This window comes from Poeciliopsis prolifica, unplaced genomic scaffold, assembly GCF_027474105.1.
Source record: "Poeciliopsis prolifica strain line A6 unplaced genomic scaffold, Auburn_PproV2 SCAFFOLD103, whole genome shotgun sequence".
NCBI classification, from domain to species: Eukaryota; Metazoa; Chordata; class Actinopteri; order Cyprinodontiformes; family Poeciliidae; genus Poeciliopsis; species Poeciliopsis prolifica.
Window position 1 is genome coordinate 388,074 of NW_026562478.1, and position 23,542 is coordinate 411,615.

The 23,542-nt window shown below is 37.6% G+C and overlaps 2 protein-coding genes across 3 annotated transcripts in view; one reads left to right on the top strand and one right to left on the bottom strand.

Moving 5' to 3' along the window:
* adamtsl5 (ADAMTS like 5) overlaps positions 1–3,324 on the top strand; it is a 31,915-nt gene extending 28,591 nt beyond the window's left edge. Inside the window, exon 13 of the mRNA XM_055023549.1 lies at positions 1–3,324. Coding sequence (XP_054879524.1) covers positions 1–341 — 341 coding nt within the window. The 3' untranslated portion in view covers positions 342–3,324.
* Positions 3,262–23,542, bottom strand: part of serinc4 (serine incorporator 4) — a 24,957-nt gene continuing 4,676 nt past the window's right edge. Inside the window, exons 2-12 of one of the 2 annotated variants that reach the window (XM_055023547.1) lie at positions 22,105–22,639; positions 16,351–16,518; positions 15,722–15,900; positions 14,119–14,198; positions 13,810–13,903; positions 13,109–13,320; positions 12,870–12,965; positions 7,826–7,952; positions 7,617–7,729; positions 7,143–7,296; positions 3,262–5,838 (exon numbers count right to left, since the gene is read on the bottom strand). In XM_055023547.1, coding sequence (XP_054879522.1) covers positions 5,631–5,838; positions 7,143–7,296; positions 7,617–7,729; positions 7,826–7,952; positions 12,870–12,965; positions 13,109–13,320; positions 13,810–13,903; positions 14,119–14,198; positions 15,722–15,900; positions 16,351–16,518; positions 22,105–22,530 — 1,857 coding nt within the window. In that variant the 5' untranslated portion in view covers positions 22,531–22,639 and the 3' untranslated portion in view covers positions 3,262–5,630. The remainder of the gene's footprint in view (positions 5,839–7,142; positions 7,297–7,616; positions 7,730–7,825; positions 7,953–12,869; positions 12,966–13,108; positions 13,321–13,809; positions 13,904–14,118; positions 14,199–15,721; positions 15,901–16,350; positions 16,519–22,104; positions 22,640–23,542) is intronic. The other variant, XM_055023548.1, reaches the window with a different exon arrangement.

Sequence of the window (23,542 nt, forward strand, 5' to 3'; positions counted from 1 at the left end):
TGTTTCGTGGCAGAGTTCAGGGGAAGCTGTACCGGGGCGAGGAGACGCGCTACGACGTCCAGATCATCCACACGTACCGGAACCGCTTCCGGCTGGAGCACCGCGAGTTCCTGTGGGTCCCGAACCTGTGCGACTGCCCCGACCTGCAGCCGGGGAAGCAGTACGTCCTGATGGCGCGGCGCCACATCAACTACGAGCGCACGCTGAACCGCATCCTGCTGGAGGAGGACAGCTACGTGGTTCCGTACCGGCCCAGAGAGGACGGGCAGCTGCGGCCGCTGCAGAGGCTCTGCAGCAACAGAGGGATGAAAAGTCCAGCACAAACAGACGGGCTGGTGTGATGTGAGCGCCAGGCGCAGACTGATGCGCCATCTTGTTGGTTTCATGCGTGAACTTTAAAACCTGATGAGCTGAGCGGCATCACTGGAGGAGGAAACGGGAACTTTTCAGGTTTTAGGCTGAAATCTGCAGGGCCGGTCCAAAGCAGTTCGGGTTGAGGGCTGATTGGGGCCCAAACACCACCAGGGGCTGCCAACATCAATAAAAATATATTTAAAAATAATAAAACTACATTTTATTACATGTGGGAAACAATTTTATTTTGTTTAATATCATTAATATCATATTTTGTTTTCTGCTGCCTCTGTTGGGGAAATATGAAGTTAAATTTGTCAACTTGTTTATTGTAAATTTAGTGTCAGCTAAAGTTACTTTTAAATAGTTAAAATTTAAAACACACTTAAATACACTGCAAAAACAAAACATCTTACCAAGTATCTTTCATTTAGTTTTTAGTGCAAATATCTTTGACCACTTCACATAAAACAAAACAAACTTTTCAGTTAGTTTTGTTTTAGTTTTGTTTTATGTTGCAGCTAGCTCAGGCTAGCTGCAACATATAGGAGATTATTTTAAGTCAATAATGCTTTAATTAAAAACTACTTGTTCCTTTTGCTGATTGTTTCATTTGTAAAATGGGAAAAAAGTCAAATAATCTGCCAGTGAAACTCAAACTTTTTTTCATCAATACGAAAGAATTATTCACTTGCTGAAAAGATATTTTTGTTTTATTCCAAGTGAACTAAAATATTTGCACAGAAACTAGACAAAAATACTTGGTAAAATTTTGTGTTATTGCAGTGTACAACTATTCATTTCAAAGTCTAAATAATTTTTTAGTTTGCTGCTCCTGTAGGGTAAAAAACAACAGCCATAGTGACAGCGGTATATGATGTGAGCTAATTACGAATGATGCTAATGTTAGCAGCACAGGAGTAAAGAATCATCTGATGTTGACATGTAGGTCTGTGCCCTTCCCAAAAGAAAAATCAGCTTAGGGCCCTGAAAAGTCTTGGACCGGCCCTGGAAATCTGACACATTCTGAATGCAGAGAACGAACGCCATGGTTATTTAAGAGAGGTTTAAAGCACTTTAGGTGGGAGCGACGCGACGCCCACCTTAAACAAAAACCAAAGAGAAGGACAATTGTGACTGAAAACAACCTTTTTCTCACCAGTGTTTTTCCACAGCAACCTCTTGGTTCCCGTTCTGTATTTGTCTCGTTATCCACTTTTAGATTCAGCTGCAATGAGTTTCCTTCCTGCGTCACATTACCGATGTTGTTGTTGTTTTCACTTGTTTTGCAGCATATATTTGCAGAAGTTGCAGCAGTAAATAAGGATAAGTCTGGAGTTTTTATACAGTTTTTGCAATTGAGCATTTTTTGGCTAATTCGAACCAAACAACAGACTTTGGCTCATGGAAAAAGTTTCTGCTGACATTCATGAGGCTGGAGATACTTTAACAAGGCAGAAATGCACTTTCCACTCAGATGGATGTTAGTTTGTAAACTGATCTCACTTTTAAAAAGGCTAAACGTGACACAGATGACTTCCACTCGTCCCCTTTGTGCTTCTATTGATATATTCGTGGAATGATTATAAAGAATTGAGCTTTAACAAGATTAACTTGTGCAGAAATGAGATTTTCCTGCAGGTTTTTTGTAATCCCACACAGGCTCGGCTGCGCCTTGTCCTGGCTGGTGCCAGCGGTTATAAAATGTCTTCTAAGTTGACGAGGTGAGACGTTTTAACCTGAGGTTAATGATCACAATTGAGTGTACTTGATTTTTATTTCCTTTGCAGCATAAAACTGATGGAAAAAGTTCAATTCAAACAGCTCCACTGCTGGGGAAAAACCAAGGATCCAAGAAGATGCAAAACAAAAAACCCACAGATTGAAATCTGCAGCTGCATAAATGGAGAAACTAAACATTCATGATGACGTTAGATATTAACTGTTAATAACGTCTCAATATAACTGAGTTTTCTCTTTACGAATCAGGAAAATGACCTGGAAGTTTCTCATAAAAATAACTTTCACTGCACCTTAGTAAGGTTCTTTATGAAAGCAAACAGAACAATTTATGGCATCTTTTACAAAAGATTTCATTCATTCTCAAATGGACTTCTTTTTTCTGACAGATTTCGTCTAAAACTTTCCTCATTGTGAGAATGATTGTCTATAAATCTGAATTCATTTATTCTGATTTTTAGTCTGAACTGAGGAAGCTGCAGTTAAAACTTTTTCTCGATGTGGCCTTAAGAGTTTCCATCATTGCTTCATTTTTTTACATGTTCAGCAAAGGCAAAAACAGGAAACAACCATTTAGCGCATGCTAGCCGCGCAGCTCATGCTAGCCGTGCAGCTCATGCTAGCCGCAGCGCATAGCCGCAGCTCAGTGCGTCTCGTTCTGGAACATTTATGTTAAAACTGTGTATTATTGAAGAGATTTCCCACAAATTATAGACAAGTTTGTGTTTTTCTGGTACATTGTGTATTTTTGTAGAAATCTGAACACATTATTTCTATGTCACTTATGTAACGACGTTCATACTGTATTTTGCTTATTTGTGGTATTATTTTATGCAGTAATATTTTCTGTGTTGCATTGAATATGTTGAGCTATTTGATGTTTTACATGAGAGGTATATTTAATTATACAGTATTTTTATTGCGTGGCACTGATTAGCTGCAGTTTTAATCAGAATTATCATAAATGGGTTGCAACGTTGGGCCTTGTTTTATAGATCGTTTCTTTCTCTGCATTAATTTGTTACTAAAATAACAAAAACAAAAGCAAATATTGAGTGCCAAAGTAAATATGTTTTCAGAAAATCCAACATATGTTAATGTTCTTGTGTTGTAAATTTGAGATTTTGGATGTGCAGCATAACTCCCACCTGCAAACCAGAGACAACAACCATAAGAAAACATTTTATTTACAAAAATGTCTTTAAATCTACAATAAAAGACTAAAATCAACCCATGTGAGCCTGATTCCTGCTCATCAGCAGAACACAAAAAAGTCATTGCAGACACTCGGCTCAGTTTCCTTTCAGGAACGGAGAAATGAACGGAAACCAGTTGACTGTAGCTTCTGTGTGAACGTTTCTATGAAGGAGCTGCTTCTGCTTTGCTAACAAGACAAATTCAGGAGGCAAAACAATAAAAAGTGAAATCTACCTCTGGAGCTCATTTTTATTTCTTAAAAGACTGTTTTTCAATTCATTCTGTTCATAAAGTTTTTCATTTCATTAAAAATATATGTAAACAAGAAGTTTTCCCGTCTGTATCATGAATAAAACTGAAATATACACTATATAGCAATATTAATGCAAACATGTCTTTTATTTTAGCGTTTCCTTCATTGTGTGTTTCCGTTTAGCTGCCTGTTTGTTGATCGGGGGAATCTCTGAAGCTTTTCCTAAATGCAGACATTTAAATGTTTAATTTAAAAATATGAGATTTCTTTGGCTTAAAGTCAAAGATGTTAGAAAAGTTTATGTTTTTGACCATGAATGCATTTGTATTTTGTTTGTATTCAAAAGCTGAAATTTCTGATGGGAATTTATTGTATGAGGGAACAAAAAGTTGCAGGTTACTTGATCATAAAAATTTAAATAAAAGCATAAAAATAAGTGTCTCTAGATCTTTAACAAAAAAACAAAAATAGTTTCAGTGTAAGGGCTGATTGAGTTTATCAATTAATTGAATTTTTGGTTTTTGAAGATTTAATTTAAGTTTTTGGAGTCTCTACAACTCTACAGTCAGGCTATGATGTTTTTCTTTTTTTTATCACAAGTACAAAAATACAGTTATAGTAATACAAGAATAAAGTCAAATGACAAAATAATGTAATAAAATCTTAAAATTACCAGAAAAAAGTTGTAATAAAAACACAAATAAAAACAAAGTTTTTTCTCCTTAAAGTCACTTTTTTCAAATCATTTTGAGATATTTTCTAGTAAAATTGCATCTTTATTCTCCTAATATTGTAACTGTATTGTAGTAATTAATCAAAGATGGTTGTATTCTGAAGAGATGTTTGAAATAAAATCCACTTTTTGAAAATGTTTTCTGTCTTGTGACATTTCTTTTTCAGAAAACAAAAAAAAAATCTATTAAAATGGAAAATTGGATCTGGTATTAAAAAAATGGAGATTTTATTTTTAAGCCGCGTCGCTCAGCTCAGTTCGTGTTGAGACATCATCGTTCATTTTAGATTGAAACGACGTAACGGGATTTCCAAATGAAGCAGATTATCCTCACAATGTCCTGCACATGTTCCAAAAAACCCTTTCTTTTTCTACTCTCTTTCTCATTTAAATGCTGTTTGATACAGTGACATCTAGTGACAAGAAGTGGGATTGCAACAGCAGTGAAAAGAAGCGCACACATCCCAAAATTGTTCAGAAACAGTTTGCTGGATACAAACAGAAACCCGTTGCTGTATTTACTGATGACGTATTAACAGATGTCTTAATGTAAGGGAATAAAAATACATTTCTGATGACTGTGGAATGTGTGGAATGAGTTTTCACAAGATTTCTACATCATCAGATGATCAGAGGACAAAAAGGCTGAATAAAATAGGCTAAGTGCCGGGGACACTGATACTGCCTGTCTAAATATTGGAAAAAAAATTATAATAGAAAAATACTATCACATTTCAACAGTAAAGATATGAAACGTTCACATTATTTCAGATCCTTAATGTCATTCCCAAGAAATACACTGCAAAAAAAAACAACTAAATCTTATTAAGTATTTTTGTCTGTTTCTACTGCAAATATCTTTAACATACAAGTAACTTTTTAGCAAGATATAGGAATTTGTTTTAAGTCAATAATTCCTTAGTATTGATGAAAAAGAACTAGTTCAATTGGCAGAAGACATTTTCCCATGTTCTGAGTGAACTAGTAGTCTTTCATTAATATTACATTTAGCTATTGACTTTAAACAAGCTCCTATTTCCTGTAAGTTAATTTTGTCTTATTTCCAGAGTTCTAACATATTTTTGCTAAAAAGTAAACAAAAATACTTGGTAAGATTTTGTGGTTTTCAGTGTACGGTCGTCTCCTCCGGCTCCCTTTGGCAATTCATTCTGAGAGTTTGAAAGTCACAATCACGTCCCTGATTGTGTTTGAGTGTAGCTCCAGTCCCTCTGGCCCGGTGCTCAGCTCTCACTCTCATTCGGTGAGTCTTTGACCCCAGCGACCTCCAGAGCGTCGCGGCCGACCCGCTTGGCTCCGCTCGTGTTCGGCTGCGTCGGGGCGGCGCTGACGGAGTCACACGCTGACGCTGACGTGGCGGCAGGACGCGGAGCGGCGTTTGATGCGGGAGCGGCGCGGCCTGGACTCGTTCTGGCAGCTGCACAGCGGGCCGAGCAGCAGCCACAGGTAGAGGATGACGCACGCCCAACAGGACGACATCTTCACCCAGAAGGTGGACCAGCAGCCGTGGGTGAAGGTCGTCTCCAACACCGCCGACTCGTAGCTGCAAGAGGACAACAATATTTAGACCAGGAAGTCATGACACAATCAGGTCAAAGGTAACTTCTTATTCTTCCTTGAAAAGGTGAATATGGATGATAAAAGGCATGTTCATGCCTTTTTTGGACAAAATCATTTTAAGGTGAGATTATTTTGAGCTCCTTTCAGAATGAGCAGTTTTAATACAGCAGTGTATTGGGAACCATGTAAATTGAAAACGAAATGGAAAAAATTTCTGCCAAAAAACTCAGAAATTGTGAAATTTGCTAGAAAAAAACATGGATGTTTCTGAGCTCTAAAAGTGGAAAATTTGGAAGAAAATGATCTAAAATTTTTAGATTGATCCCAGACATTTTCTTGAAAACAAGAAAAACGTCTGAGCTCTGGAAGTTTAAATTTTGCTAGAAAAACATTTTGAGTTCAACCAAGAAATGTTCTAGAAAGGACATTGAAAGTTCTGCGCTCAATAAGAAAATTTTGGGATATTCTTACATTAACATCAGAAATGAAGTCAAAAATTTATGAGAAAAAGAAAAAAACTAAAATTTTTAGAAGAATCTGAGAAAATTTCTACAAAAAACTTGGAAATTTATGAGGTTGAAAGGTCCCACGTTTTCAAGTTTTGGAAATTTTCTGATTCAAAAAATTTTTACACTTTATGAGTTCAGACAAGTTCTGAGTTTTGTCTAGAAGATTTCTGAGCTAAATCTCAAATTTTTGGGGGAGGAAATTTATTCTTATTTTTTTTTTGTAGTGATCCTAAAATGTTGTATTTTTAGGGCGTCTGTCAGTTTAAATCCAGCTGATTTTCTCATGTAGTTGTAAGTGTCGAGTTAAGGCCAGCTGCTGCTGCTGACCTTAACTCGACACTTACAACTACATGAGAAAATTTCTGCACAATTATACAACCATACATTTTTGAAAAACATAAGTTGAGCCTCCTGCACAACCAACAAGAATGCAGCAAGTGGTTTCTGAATGGTGAGGCAACAACAAAACACTTGTCTTTTCCAGCAGCCATTGTACAACGCATGCAGCAGTAAAACCAGCTGACCAAACATGCTGGAGCTCATCTTGGGTTACCAGGTTGCAGGTCAGCTGGTTTCTGACGTTACATTTGGGAGGTTTTGAATCGGCTCATTTTCTTGACCCCAAAAGAACATGAACTTATTCTCAAGAAAGGTTTGTTCCTGGTGCTTGGTCTGTTTTTAGAAGCAGTTGATACACAAATGGAAGTAAGAAACCCTGCAAAATGTGACTCTGTGCACAAAGGGACCCCTTTAAAAACCAAACTTTTCCCGGTCTCACCTGAACCAGTTGGTGAGGGTCATCATGACGTACAGCGATGCCAAGAAGAAGACGAAATGGAAGAAGAAGTAGCTGTACGCCACCCGCTGCGTCTCATTATGAATGACCTTCTGACAGCCTTTGTTGTCATCATCAGCCACAAACTCATCTTCAACTGGAAAAAACAAATAAAAATATCAAAACTTTAAAACTTCTGCAATAAAATATTCAAACTGCATTAAATCTAATCATTTAATATGTTTTAAATGTGACATTCACCTGGTAAGCTAAATATTTAGTTGGAAAGGTAATTATTTGGCATATGTTTTATTACTGAGTTAAATATTCAGTCAACAAGCTAAATATTAAGACCGTGACTTTTATAGATTAATGAGTTTTTTCTCTTATGACCCAAATGTTTTCTGTTAGTTTTACTGTGTAACTTTACAAACGGCACCTGAGAGTTAATTATGATTAAACTAAAGTAAATCTGACCTGCTTCTTCCTCTGGGCAGCAGAAGCAACACGTCGCTTTCTGAAACTCATAACGATAAACTTTGATCATCCAGAACGGACCAAACACCTCGGCCAGATACGAAGCTTCATTACTGCATGAAACAAACAAAAATGTAAAAATGACATCAAATAAAAATGATGTGACAAGGCGAGAGTTTGCATAAACGTTTTGTGAAGTTTGAACTCACCAGGCAAACAGAACGCAGCAGTACATGATGGCAGCGCCGATGATGGCCACAGCGTTGCCCTCGTTCTTCACGCCATCTTGCCCCACACTGGGGTAACAGACGGTCATGTTCATGCCCTGGTACACCACTGACACACAGAACAACAACACAGCAGGGTTAAGCGCAGGGATGTTCAAAGCGCGGTCCGAGGGCCATTTATGGCCCTCTGCAAGATCCCACCTTGATTCTGGAAAGAAATGAACCTGGAGGTGGTTCCTGCATTTTAGGAAAACATTTTTTACAGACAAATGACATAAAAACAAAAAAGAGGTACAAAAACAGATTCCCAATAACTAAGGATGTTTTTGCTTTCGTTTAAGCTTCGAGGAAACAAGAACTAAAAATGTCGACCCACTTTTACTCAAATCTACAGGCCAAATAAGAAATCAATCAATCCCAAAATGCTTGAAACTGTTGGTGCACAAAACATTTTTATGTTTTGCATCGACAATGTTTTCAACAAAAAATCTGACGATGTTGTTGATTTAAATCCAATTTTACGTTTAGTTTATTATAGAGCAAGTAAAATTAAGAAAAGCAGAAAAAAATCATTTTAAAGGGGCAGGATTTATGTTGTGGTGATTTCCTGAAAGAAGAGTAGGAGTTTCTTAAAGAGACAGAGGCGTTTTCTTTTAAGTCATGTATAATATGTGTAGTATTTTCTTAACAGCTGAAGGTAAAATAATTACTGTATTGAGCTATAAAATGACTCAATGGACTGGAAAACATCATTTTTGTGGCTCCCAAGTGCCTTCAACTTAATAATTTCATCCCTCGTGACAAAAAGTTTGGTCATCCTGGTTTAGAAGGAAAAATGCTGTAAGTTGGTAGCAAATGTGTTTTTCATCGTAACTTAATTGAGGCGCAGACAAGCTGCAGCACAAGGTGGCTTTATCGATTCGTTCTCCGTTTAATTTGGGTGAAATTCCTTTGCTTCTTGTAAAAGGGGCCTCAGCTGTAGCTTCCCGTCACACACGCCCTCTGACACTCGTAAATATGCTCACACACACACACACACACACACACACACACACACACCCCACACACACACACACACACACACACACGATCAGGCACAAATTAAACCCACAAATACTATGATACTAACATCCAGAGATCCCATTGAGTTTCACACAGATTCTCCAGGGAAATGAGAAACGTAGCAAACACCAAATACTTGTTCAAAATTCAATCTTCGCCTGATTTTCATTCGAGCGTCAATAACTGCTGTATCGTCTCACTCTAATGATTTCTTTTGATGGAGTTTATTAGAAGACCAGGACGAAAGCAAAACCCTGACAGTATCAGCGAAGTACAGAGGAAGAATCCCCCAAATCAGCATTTAGCAGAAAAAACATAGAGGTGAAAAACTGACCCAAGAACTCACCTGGAAGATGCAACAATGTGTGTACACTGTAAAAACACAAAATCTTACCAAGTAATTTTGGCCTAATTATCGTGCAAACATCTTAGTAGAATGGAAATAACACAAAACTAATTTACTGTGGAGGAGGCTCCACTAAATTTATTCTACAACAACTATGAGCTTGTTTTAAGTAAATAATTACCTAATATTGAGTAAAAAGGTTTAGTTTCATTGGCAGATTATTTTACTTGTAAGATGGGAAAAATGTTTTGTTATAAGTGAAATAATTTGCCAGTGGAACCTGAAGATTTTTAGCAACGTTAAGGATTTTTTAAAACTTAAAACAAGCTCCTATGTCTTGCTGAAAACCTTCTTCTAAATTAGTTTTATCTTATTTCAGGTGTGATAAGGTATTTGCACTCGAAACAGAACTAAAAAAACTTGTTAAGGTTTTATGTTTTTGCAGTTTTGGGCCAAATTTCACCCATTGAAAGCAACTACTGAAACTTTCTTGGTACCTTGATTTTAGTGCTTTGGCGCTCTAAGATAATATTTGGCACAACATTTATAAGATATTTATAAATGAGAAACCAAAACTACGTGGTAAGATTTAGTGTTTTTAGGGTGTGTTGGTAGCTACATGAGCAGCTTTTGAAAAATGTTTTTTAAAAAGCCTGGAGCGAACATTTTTTCCCAACATGTTGCTACAACGCCCTGCACTGCTGACACACACACACACACACACACACACACACACACACACACACACACACACACACACACACACACACACACACACACACACACACACACACACACACACACACACCTACTGTACGTACAGTCACTGATTTCCAACATGGCTCAGTGTGTTTAATCTGACCCCAATTTCAGCTAAAATGAGTCGACTAAGATATTTGATCTAGAAACTGGACTGAAATATTTGGTAAAATGAGCAGAAAAACAATTTATGGATCTGAATCTCTATAAAAATATCTTCATGATTTGATTTTTTCTTGTTATTATTGGAGGTTTTAGTGGAAATACACTTGAAATAAAACAAACAGACCTTAAAGTGATTTGTCATTGAGAGTTTGTTTTAAGTTGATAATTCATTAATATTGATCGAAAGGTTCTGGTTCCAATGGCGCTGTTACCTGGCAACCCAGTTCTAATTCCACCTGCAGATTACTTCAGATTACTTTTTCCCAAGTGAAATAATCTGCCAGTAGAACTAATACTTTTTAATAAATATTAAGTAATTGATTCTTTAAAATAAACTCAAATGTTTGCACTTGAAACTTGAGCAAAAATACTTGGTAAGATTTTGAGTTTTTGCAGTGTAAGTATAACGTTACGACTGAATCAAAGCATGATTATTTTTATTTTGGTACTTAAATATAAAATATCGCATTAATCTGTTTATTGGTTGTGCTTTTAACTGAATCTTATCAACCGAACTCAGAACCAGGGATGAACAAATACAACAAGCAGCAAATTCAGCAGCTTTAAAACACATGTACTAAGCATTTTTCTCCTGTAACCCGAACGCTGTTTATCACTCTCCTCTTCATCGTGACACGTTGTGTAAGAATGCGTGTAATGACACTGCTGGATGTTTTCCTCTGCTATTACCCTGTCAGTGGTTTGTCAAAGGAATGTGAAACAAACGTCTTTCCATCTGCGCCGCTCTCAGAAAGCCTGCGTGTCGCAGCACATCTCTGCCCGGTTATCTGCGCTGGTGTCTGTATGTTTGCATGCGATGAAAGTCCAGATAAGGTGGGCAGGGGGGGAGGATGCAACCGGCGGCTGCACTTACGTCGACCTCATTAAAGAGCTCTTTGTCTCTCCTGAGGCCAGCAGGTGAGTCATTAGCAGGGAACAAAGGGAAAACAATGGCGGATAACCAGAGTCTGCATGTGTTAGTTGTGTTTTTTTAAATGCTGAAGTAAAATATTAGATCCCGAGAACCGACTGAGAAGGAAATTAGGAATTAAAAGCAAAACTGTCTGACATGCAACAATGTGGAAAATCCTCACATGTAAAGTTTGGTAGAGAAAGTGTGATGCTGTAGTTTGTTTCTTTGCAGAAATAACTGTTTAAAAGTGACTCATTATGCTTCCTTGAACAGGTTAAGGTAAATCTATGGCCAAAACAAAACACAGTGAATACAATTTTTTTATAAAATGGTGAAAATGGCTGCAAACAGATGTGCAACCGTGCATCTTTGAAAAGCAGAAGTGGAGCCTCCTGCACAACTAACAAAAATGCAGCAAGAGGTTGCCAGTCAACAACAAAATACTTGTCTTTTCTGGGTTGCTAGGTAACGGGCAGAACTCTGCTGGGGTTGCTAGGTAACGGGCGGAACTCTGCTGGGGTTGCTAGGTAACGGGGCAGCGCCAGCTGATTTGTGATGTTACTTTCTGAAGGTTTTTTTTGAAGCGGCTCGTTTTCCAGACAAGAAGAAATATTAATTTATTAACAAAACTGTCTGGGTGGTTTTTTTTTAGCCCTTGTATTGTTTTTCCAGCAGCAGAAACCCAAATGGAAGAACAAAACTGTAATAGCTTCACTTTAAGATGAAAACCTGATGGCATTAGAACAGATGATTGAAAGTGAGTCAACTTTTAGGAGAATAAAGATTTAAACATTTTAAATCACCACAAAAATGGTTCAGCAGACACAAAATCATCTTTTTTCTACAGCATAGGTGTCAAACTCTGGCCCGCGGGCCAAATTTGGCCCGCAGTGTAATTATATTTGGCCCGCAAGGCAATTTCAAATTAATATTAGACATTTACATCAGAAAGGAGGCATTAAATTTTTATTTAAATTTTATTTAATATTTTATTTCATATATTTTATTTAATATAATATGTTTTATTATTGTTAGCAACTCAATTTTGCACACCTGCACTTTTAAGTTAGATAAGCTTTGCTTCTTCAATATTTATTGTTATATTAGAACTTGTTTGGGTCCATATTAAAAGATTCATTTGTTCAACCTTGGCCCGCGAATTTGTTCAATTTAAAGTTTTGGCCCACTGTGTATTTGAGTTTGACACCCCTGTTCTACAGATTTCTCTATTCCAGCTCCTGAATACGGTAGAAAAGTTGAGAAAAGTGTAGAAATTATTTTTTTTTTTAGCTATTATGCAGTAATACTAATTTCTCTCAGCGCACGGCACACTTTAACATTTCAGTGAGATTATAGCTTTTATTTCTCAAAATTGAAAACTAATCAGTTGTATAATTAATATTTTGATAAAAGTTTATGTCTTACAAAAAATAAACAGTTTCAAGTCAAGCAAACACCTTAAAGCAGTAAAATATGTATTTAGTTCTGTTTTTTTTGTCTTTGTTGGGTCAAATGCTGGCCCTCAGGTTAAATATTTTACCCAAAAGGTGATAAAGAAATACCTAAACATTAACCCTGACCTCTGACCCTTTTGAGATAATAAACTGACAACAACAAGACTGAATCCCGACGCTGGGAAGGTTTTGTTTCACCTGAGGAGCTAACTTCTCATTAGAGTCATTATTGATACAGAAATGATACAGACTCTTCCATGTGTTTCTGCTTTAGTTTTGTTAAAGAAAAGAAGCTTTGAATGTGCAGCAACTCAGTGTCTTCCTCACCTTTCTCTGGCGGGCGGCTGGACAGAGCGGAGAAGGTGAGGTACATGACGTAGCAGCTGATGATGGAGGCCTGAAGCAGCCCAGAGCGAGGCTGTTCTGTTCAGAAAAAACATTTAAAACCCTTTAAATCACGCAGAGCCGCTCTCATTTCAATAAATAAAAACCTAATCTCGCTTATGTCAGTCTGCTTGGTTACAGGTTTGAAGGTGCGGACGGTTCCTTTCCCCCGACAGACTCACTCTGCTTGACGCACGGCGTGACGGCGATGAAGGACATGAGGCCGCAGAGCCCCAGGTTGACCCACAGCAGGACCTTGTTGAAGTGGCAGGCGATGGGGTGTGTGTAGTACTTGTACATGAAGGTGAAGGCCATGGTGGCGATGGTGTAGAAGAAGAGCGTGGCGCACATCACCGCCAGGTACCAGCGCTTGTTTTCTGCCGCTCCGGTCAACCTGGCCGACAAATTAATGGGGGAATTAAAAGACCAAAAACTCCGACCTAAAATCAAGCAAATGAAGTTGCCCATTTTTTTGTTTGTTTGTTTGTTTTGAAATGGAAATTTATTGTAAATCCAAAATGTGAAAGGGATTTTTATGACCGGGTAGTAGGGCCATTTTAAATAAAAAAGAAATAATTTAAATAAACAGAATAAATTTCCACCAAAAACTTCAGAAATTTTGTGATTAATTTAAAGAATTTTCTACAAAACACTTGGAAATTTTCTGAGTTTCAAACGTCAAAATTTTTGACAATGTCAATGAGTAAATGCCAATCTAATGTCACATGCTTTGAATGGTCAAAATGATTAGAAAATGATAGTGATAATTTTGCACATCTGCTAAAATAAATTGAAATCCAAAGGTTTTTGTTATTTCTGCATCTCTCAGTTTCTGTTTCCCAAAATGAAAATTTCTGCTGCAGCTCAGCTCGTTCTGACTCACCAGTTTTTGTTCCAGGTGTGAGCAAACGCCGTGATGAGGATGAGCTGGATGAGGATGAAGGCAAACCCTCCCACCACACCAACATAATGCCAAGCTGGGAGATGAAATCAGAGGAAAACAAGCGCTTAGCTAATTTATGGAAGCGATAACATAATTCAGCTCTAATATCAACCACATTTATGGTTCCCAACAGAAGGAAAGACAAGCTGGGAAGATTTATGATCCTATGGTTTAATTCCCCTCAGTGGATTCTGAGAGCAGATCGCTGCTGCCCTCTAGCGGCAGCAGAGGAAGTGCATGTTCGCTCACCGTGCAGGAAGGACTCTGTCGGGATGAAGAAGGCAGCAGTACACATCCCAAGCAAGGTGATGAACTTCAAAAACCAAAACCTGACAAAACAAAACAAAACTTGAAGAACTGCACAGCGGTGCTGCATATTTTACCTGAAAAATGACAAGAACTTTAATTCAGGCATTTAAATAAAGAGGTAGAAATTATCTAAATAGAAATTAATTAATAGTTTAGAGACATAAAGATTCTCATTTTGGGTCATATAAAAGTTCTGGTTGTACCAAAATGTATCAATAAAATCCATCAGCTGCTAAAATATTAAGACATTTTTGCATTTGATGCGTAACTTTAGTATTCAATAACTTATTTAGATTAAATAATATTGAACATCTTTTCCAACAGGCAACGATTGTTTGTTCAGTTGTTGGTAATTTCTTCATAACTTTTGTGTTTTTTATGATGTAAAACGCTTTGAACCGCCTGGCTGCTGAAATGTGCCATATAAATGTAATTGATTGATTGATTGATTGATTGATTGATTGATTGATTGATTGATTGATTGATTGATTGATTGATTGATTGATTGATTGATTGATTCTCCAATCATTCCCTTTTTGTGATTTTTTTCAGTCAAAATCACAAATTTTCTGGTGCTACTTTAAAAATATTTGTAAAATATTCTTCCACATTTTGCCACGTGGGTCACAGATTATAACGTGTGGAAGTAAGAAATACCGCCACCTGCAGGTGGAAGTTTACGATGACATATTGGGGCAAATGTAGATAGAAAAAATCTCAGAAAATTATCTTTAAATTTTTCACAAAAAAATACATTTGAAAGTTTCTGAGCTTCAAATGTTGGATATTTTTTACTTTTGGAAATGTTCTGAGTTTCAAAATTTGACAACAGATTTTGCGTTTTGACAGTGTTGGGCCAAATTTTCTCCAGCCAAAACAGCTACTTTCTTTTTGCCTTGCACATTTCCACCCAACATTTGAAAGCAGAGGATGAAGTTTGATTCGTGTGGCTCCAGGGTTCTGGGCCTGTCCTTACACACCACTGCAACCTGCCAGAGACCCTGCAGCCTTTTCACTGAGGCTCCACTAAGACTCTTATTCCAAAGAGCAGCAACAATCCAGGCTGTCAAATCCTAATCCGTGCTGCGTCACAGCTCTAATCGAGCGCTCTGCAATGGAAAGTGCAGCAACAAAGAGCTTTAAATAGACGTGCAGGTCTGGTCAGGTGAGCTGCAGGGAATACTTTCTCCTTAAAGAATGGAGGGAAGTATTTAAGGACAAGATTAGGACTTATTCTTGTTCAGACAAAGTAAAAGTAATTACTTAAACCCAAACGTATTTGGTGAAAAGGCACTGGGTTACGATAGAGGATTGGGACGACTGAAAAAAAGACTGTACTAACTTTAATCTAAGAATTCAGATTAAAGTGAAAATGCCATAATTCCAAACCAAATCAACTTCTGTCAGTGTGAAACTGAAACGCAGGTGTGCATCAGTAGTAGAAATACTCATAAAAATATTTTTTTTCCAACAGTAACTCATGTAAATGTAGCAAGTTACTTCACAACTGTTTAGATGAACAAACCCAAATAACGAGACCGACCCGTTGTGTATGAGCGCCCTGAAGTCCTGGCTGGACTTGACGTCGATGAGGAAGATCGCCATCATCAGGTAGAAACAGGAAGTGCCGAAGCAGACTCTGTAGACTGCGGAGTATCCCACCAGCATCTCACAGTGGCCTCCGCCGTGCGCCTGGTCGCAAACCACGTTGAAGAAAGGCACCTGAAGCACAAAGCGCAGCTGCATGAGGCTCCGATTCCACGTTTCTGTCTACTTCCCTCAATCCCACGCACAGATTTGGGATGATATCCATTTAATTAAGTCAGAAATACACACTACACTGCAGCTGAATGTTCAGCATATGAATGAATGAATAATGGTTTTTCAAAGGCTTGCAGCCCTTCACAGATTGAAGGTAACTTCATAACATTGCCTGCATGCTCCAGTACAGCTAACCTGCTTTTTGAGGCATCTACCCTTGCTGTGTGTGATTATCTAATTAAATAATTAGATTATACAGCATCTGGTTCAGTGGAAACAGTAAATATGTAATTAGCTTACACAGTTTTGCTTAAAATCTTTGTGTTTTTCTTTTTGATACATGCTCACAAAAGAATGAAACCTTTGAATTCAAAGTGTGTGTGTCTGCTCCTTCTGCTACATTAAACTGACATTTTCCCTGACGAGCTCAGAGACGGTGCGGGACAACATGAGGCAGGAAACGGCGCAGCTCATGATGTGGAAGAGTGTGTACATGACCCGGGTGCTGGTGGACGATTTGACAGGAGGGCAGAAGGCACAGCAGAGCGAGCAGGGAGCCGGTCCACAGCAGCAACAAATCTGAGGAGCAAGGAGGGTCAGAATCAGTCGACAACGGAAGGAAATGAAGAACAACATTTTGTTTTTAAAGATGATCTGCTGTGATCCGTCAACAGGTTGGATGGGACCATGGCTGACAGAAGAGGTTTTCATTTCATTGTCTGCACAAAATCATTCAATAGATAATGACATGTTAGTCTGCTCTGGTTTACTCTCGTATGTGAAAATGGCTGCGCACTCAGGCATAATTGTACAACCAGACGTCTTAGAAAAGCAGAAGCGGAGCCTCCTGCACAATCAACAAGAATGCAAGAGATCAACAACAAAAGCTGGTCAAAGGTACTGGAGTTCAGCTTGTGTTGCTAGGCAACGGAGCCATCCTGCTCGGTTGCTAGGTGACGGCACAGTGCACATTGAATGCGATGCAACAATAGGAAGGTTTTTTTTTTTTAATGGCTCATTTCCAAACAACAAAAACATAAATTTATTGTCAAAAAACAGCTGGGAGTTGTTTTTTTTAAAGGGCTTCATTTAGAAGCAGTTGAGACCCAAAAGGAAGTACAAAACAAAATGCACATAATATGAAATTTGCATAACAGGTCACCTTTAAAACTTTGTAGATCTGTTTTTGAATATGCATAGATGCATCCAGAAATAAATTAGAGATGTGTTTCTGAGAATAAGATGATTCCACTTGTCAGAAAGCCAAAAACAAATCTCTGCTTTACCTTAATTCAATTTTAATTAATCAATCAATCAATGGGTCAATCAATTTAGCTAGTAAGCTAAATAGTTAGCTTGTCATACTTGAAACCAAATATTTAGTGACCAAGCTCACTATTTGGTTTCAAACTAGGTATTTAGTTAGCAAGCTAACGGTTTAGCTAGGCTAAATAAATATTTAGCTAGCAAGCAAACTAGCTAAATATTTTTGTTTTCAGCCCATAAGCTTAGCATCAGGCTTAGTATTTAGGTAACAACCTCTCTGGACATTTTACATATAAAGGAATAAATATGGTGGAAAAATGACTGAAAAATGAATCTTATAACATAAATAACCCAAATCATTGCTGTTTTCAGAGCCTCATTCTGAAATAACAGCAAATGTGTTAAAGTTTTTCATTCAACTCAAAAGAGTTAAACTCAGATTCAAAGCATCAACCAGACTTCAGTCGGGTCGTTCAGCATCAAATAACCTACATTACCAGATTTGGCAGCGGCGACGTTGGTGACAGATTAATCTAATGAAAACAGCAACATTCCCGTCTCCACTGATCCTGATCTAAATCTTAGGAGGCCTGAACATCTGCCTGGTGCCACAGTAAACTCTGGAGTCTGGAGGTCAGCCTGGTTTATTTATTAAAATCCTCCAGCCATCAACTGGAGCTGCATTTCCTGCTGCTATTAAAGAACAGCTGATCTGCAGCACAAATGGAGGAATGGGCAATTTTATGGCTGGATGGTGGAACGGTGCGTTCTGATGAATTTATTATTCATCAAAGGCAAATTATGATCTGATTGGAATAATCATTTATGTTTTTCAAATTCAGTCACTTTGAGGAGACATATTTACCTTTCTTTTAATAAGGCATTAATAGATATATTAATAGGTTTTTAGGTTTTCAGTAATTATTCTTACAAAATGTCTGACTATTTTATTTTAGTTTATTGCTGAGTAGATAGAAACATGTAAGAAATTACGTATTTTTGAGTTTGCAGCTTGCTTACTAAATTTAGCTTCAAATTACGTACTTAGTTAGCAAACTAACTGACTACAGTGGAAATATGACTTTGAAAAATGAACCTTATAACAGGTAAAGTACTCTAAATTATTGGTGATATTTCAAAACCTGAACCATTCAACTCAAATGAGTTTAACACAGATTCAAAGCATTAAAGAGCAACGAGTCTGTAGTCAAAACAGTCAAATAACAGTTAGCGAGCTGACTGTTTAGCTGCAAACTAACATATTTAGCTTGAAAATAATCATTTTTTAACGATTATAAACAAAACGTCTCAACTATCTGTGCCAGCGGCCAAACTTGGGCCACACAAAATCCATACAGGGGCCACACATGGCCCACAGACCACACTTTGGTCAACCCTGAATTAACCAAAATTAAAGTGTGCATCTTGTAAAATGCAGGAAAGATTAAAATAAAGTCTAAAGAAGGTTTAACAAGCTAACTAGGCTAAAAAGCTACATCTGAAAAAAAAATATTTAGTTAACAAGCTAACTAGTTTTGGGCCTGGAAGTAATTCTGAGTTGAGAAATTTGGCTCAAACAGTTTAGACACCCCTGGGTTAGTTTTTCCTCAGACTGAGGTGCTAATGTCACTCTTCACTTTCTGAAATAAAAACTTAAAAGACTTTGGAGCAAAGAGGAACATAACTTTAAATATGTTTGATTGAATTCTGTTTCTGTGCCAGATTTTGAGCTGACAGAAATCCCGGTGAGATGCGGAAAGTTGGAGGCCTCTCTGGACCCATGTGACGGACAGGTGTCTGCGCTGTGGCCCAGTTTGAGGTTCATAATACAGGATTACAGATCGCTGAGGGAAGCTGCTGCAGCGAGAGAGGGAGATTATCTTCCATAAACACAGAATGAGCGCTCAGATTTAAAAATAGCCAAATTACACTGGCAGTAATGCACAATAATCACAGTTGAGGAGAGTATTATTAGCCCCCCTGTGAAAATATCATTGTTTATAAAGAGGCAATACTTTTAAACAAAATGTTTCACGTTAAGAACATTGATATTATATTAATTTCAACTCAGATTAAATTATTCTACAGAGAGAGAGATATTGTTAGCCATCTGATGCTATTTGTGAACATTTTAACCTGAATTAGTTGATTTTGTTTTTTGTAGTAGAAAAATAATAAAAAATTCATCCATTTCAAAGTTTTAGAGCTTAAGATATTGTTTGAAATACAAACTGATTCTTTTATTTTTGGAGTGATGAGTTCTCCCTGAAAACAGGCTGCAAGATGCTGAAAGAAGTCCAAAACCTCATCACTGCTCCCTATACAAAGGGGCATAGCTGTTCAAGCAGAAGGAAACTGCACAGGTTTGACTATTATTCCAGGTTTGCATGGAAGAAAGTTCAGATTATATTTGGAAATAAAGATTAGAGACAAAAACCAGAACTTTAGTAGTGATATTCTTTGTACACAAAATTCTAAAACTTCATGCCAACTGTGAAGCACTGAAGTGGAAGTGTCATGGTTTGCAGTTGTGTTGTAGTAAATGAGTAAATCCAGAGAACTGACTAAGATTTAAGAAATGTGAAGTAGTGGAGAGGATTAAAAGCAAAAATGTAGTGAAACATGGTAGAAACTTCAGTCTGAGGTTAATAATATGAACTCATTTTAACCACAGTAAAAATAAAAAAGTCTCTAATTTACGGTAAAATACCGAGGCAAACAGATTTTAACCGTAAATTTTTGTTTAGTTTTTTACAGTGCAACAGTAGCTGGGAGTCATGTTTTCCTCAACATGCTGACAAGAATCATTTCTTATCATTTTACTGCAAATGAATGTGTTATTTCCAAAAATAAGAATCAGTATGAGTCTGAGTCGGCATTTGATTTTCCTTAGATAAATATATTATTAAAAACTAATTTTATCTAATAAAGAGGAACTTGGACTCAACCAGAGTTTATTGTTTTTAACTGTCTGTGTTTCGGGCTCCATCCAGATTCATAAAACAATATAAATATTTTTTGGGAAAGTGATACTTGTACTTTTTCATCAATATTATAGAATTATTGACTTAATGTTGCTTTCGGATGCGTTGCTTTTAGAGCTCTGTTAGCATAATTCAATATTTCAAACACATTTTGTTTTACAAATGCTCACGTGTGGCAATAGTAAATTACTGGTGTGGCTATTAAAATTAATTAGTTTTAGTTTAATTAAATAGTTTAGATCAGTTTGGACATACTTTTGTTTTAGTAGTCAATTAAATGGACATTTCAATAAAAATCTGTCACTTAAACATGATGAAATGTGTAAGGATGCAAATAGTTTTCCTCAGTATAAATGATGAACACATGAAGAAAAAAGGACAGAAAGTGTCAGATGTCAAGACAGTCGCTAAAAACCGTCACTTTTTATGAATCGGTCCATCTCCGATCAGTATCTGGCTCAAATCCTTCTGACTGATGAACTTTCTAAAGTCCAGCGCACTAATAATCTGGGTCATAATCTGGAAGATGTAATTTAAACATAATCTGGATACAGGAAGTCGCTCTTCCCAAGGTCTCACAAAAGAAGAGCCATAAATAAAAAGAGAAATGGACCAAGAGCCAAGAACTCCAGAAATACTCAAACATCCTGAACTCACTGCGTAACACTCCACTGCTGAAGAAAAGCTTTAAACTTGTTTGACATAGAAGGAACCACAGACTTTTCAAACTCCTGCAGACCCAAAAAGTTTGTTGTTCTGGATGTTTGTAGTTTTCACTCATGCAGAACATCAAGACGTTCCAGCAGAACATTTTGTTCTTTCTGTTGTTGCACAGCTTGACTGTTACTTTTCAGATTATACCTCAGATCAAACTCACTTATAAAAGCATCTTCGACTGACCGATTGGGTTCAGTCAGCAAATTTAATAGAAACTCATAATGACCAGAAAAAAGGGAATTTTCTTCCTTTTCTTAGCTTTTTCTTTTTAACTTATATGACAGCAACACTGCAAAACACAAAATATTGCCAAATATTTCTATTGAGTTTCTAGTGCAAATATCTTAGTTCACTTAAAAATAATGTTTCAGCAAAATATCAGTTTAATATTGTAAGAAGAAAAAAGAAAAAAAGTCCTTTTCAGTGAAAGAATCTACGTTTTGTGATAAATATTAAAGGATTTTTGACGTTTGATCTGATATCTTGCGGAAAAGTTACTTGTAAGTTAGTTTTGTAAGATGCCGTTTTTGTGTTAATGTTGATAGAAGAAACAGGAGTTTGATGCCAAAACGCTCAGAAATTTTGAGATTCATTTCACAGTTTCTGGAAAAAACGTGGAAATTTCTGCTCAAAAAATTAAAAAAAAAAAATTGCAGAAAAAACTCAAATGTTGAGATTAATTTCACATATTTTATGGAAAAAAGTTTGAAACTTTGTGAGCTTGGAAAGTAGAAAATTTTAAACTTTTGTAAGTCTTCTGAGTTTCAAAAGACAAAAATTTATTAGAAGAATTTCAAAATTTCCAAATATTTTTGAGAAAATTTCTGAGAGTAATCTCAAAATTTTCAAAAAATTCTCAAATGTTTGACTTTTGGAGCTCAGAAATGTCCAAGATTTTCTAGAAACTTTCTGAGCGTAATCTGAAAATGTCTGGAAGTTTTTTTGGCAGAAACTTGCTCCTATTTCACACCTGTTAAGTTTTGTCTTGTTACATGCTAGAAAGTAGACCACAATTGGTAACATTTTGTCCTTTTGCAGTGAAATCTTTTACATCTTTTGTCTTCTGCAGCTTCTTTGAGAGTCAGTCATGTCAGCCAGGCTTCTTCTCAGTAAAGTCCAAGTTAAAAAAATCTCCTTTCTCTGTGCTTTTAGCTCAGCTGAAGTTCCTCCTCCTGGTCTGCGGCTCCTCGGCTCTCACCTGATAGGCTACCATGTTGAGGAAGTAGCTGTAGACGCTGGTGCGGCTCATCCCCTGCGTGGCCGACATCGTCCCTCTCATGTGTTTGTCGTCGACCACCGAAGCTCTACATTTGGCCATGAACTTCCAGCAGCGGCAGCTTTTCCCCCAGAAAGAGGGCCTCACATCCTCCAGGAGGCCGGTCAGAGGATTAACGGTGGATCCGGTCCGGCTGGGCCCCCTGCAGCCCAGAGCCTCAGCCCGAGCCCCGGCCGCACCGCCTGCCAGGAAAACCGCTTGCTTTGTTGCCCATGTCCTGCGTCGGTTCGCTCTGCGGCTGCTGCCAGGAGAGAGGAGAGGGAGAAGCGGAGGCGAAACCCGGCAGCCTTCCTCATCCCTCGCCCCCCCCGGACCGGTCAGATTAAAGGAGGGAGGGGAGTTTGACATGGACCATGTGTCCGTCCCATCTGTCCGTTCTGTCCCTTCCCCCAGCAGAACATCTTCCTCTCAACATGAAGCACTGGATGCTTTAACCCTCCACAGGCCTCCAGCAGAGCTGCACTGCAAAAACACTCAATCTGATCAAGTGTTTTGGTCGAGTTTCTGCTCTGAATATCTTAGTTCACTTGAAAAAAGACTAAAGTAACTCTTCAGCAAGATATGGGAGCTTGTTTTAAGTTAATAATTCCTTCAACTGATGAAAAGGTTCTAGTTCCACAGGCAGATTATTTCACTTATAGGAAACTGTGTTGCTATAAGTGAAAAAGAATAGCCAGTAGAAACGGTACTTTATCAGGATTAAGGAATTATTTACTTAAAAGAAGCTCCTGCAACCACAGAAGAGGAAAAGTCACTGAAAAAATATAAGAATTCAGATTTTTATTCTCCAAATGTTCACTGTAATCTCAGACATAATTGAAATTCTGTAATTGACTGTAATGTTTTAGTTAAATGTTCTAGTGCAAACTACTGTAATTTTGGGGATTACAGATGGAAATTAGCATCTTGCTAAGTCCAGGATATTTATGTTATGTTTATTAATGTGCAATGTCCCATTGAGATAAATCAGCTCAGTCAGTTTTGCAACATTTGTTGGTCACATAAAACTTGTTTTCCTTCAGTTACTCAAGTTTATTTGTGAAACTCATTTCAGCAGCAAGGCGGTTCAAAGTGCTTTAAAATGTTGTGGAAAAGTGAGTGAAAAATGTCACATCTGCAGATTTCAGGAATCAAATGTTTCTTCTACTTGTTTTTGTTGCAAAGCAACAGAAAACTTTCCTCCAGTTTCGATTCTGTTAAAGCAGAATGTCTTTTCGATGCGCATCCTTTATCTGGAGTTTGGAGCTGAATGGAGCTGCAGAGCAGTGAGGATGATGACGATGAGCTGGAGGAGAGGGAGCCAGATTATATTTGGGTTAGTGTGCAGCGGGGCCAGCAGCGGGATAATCCCGGCGCTCCT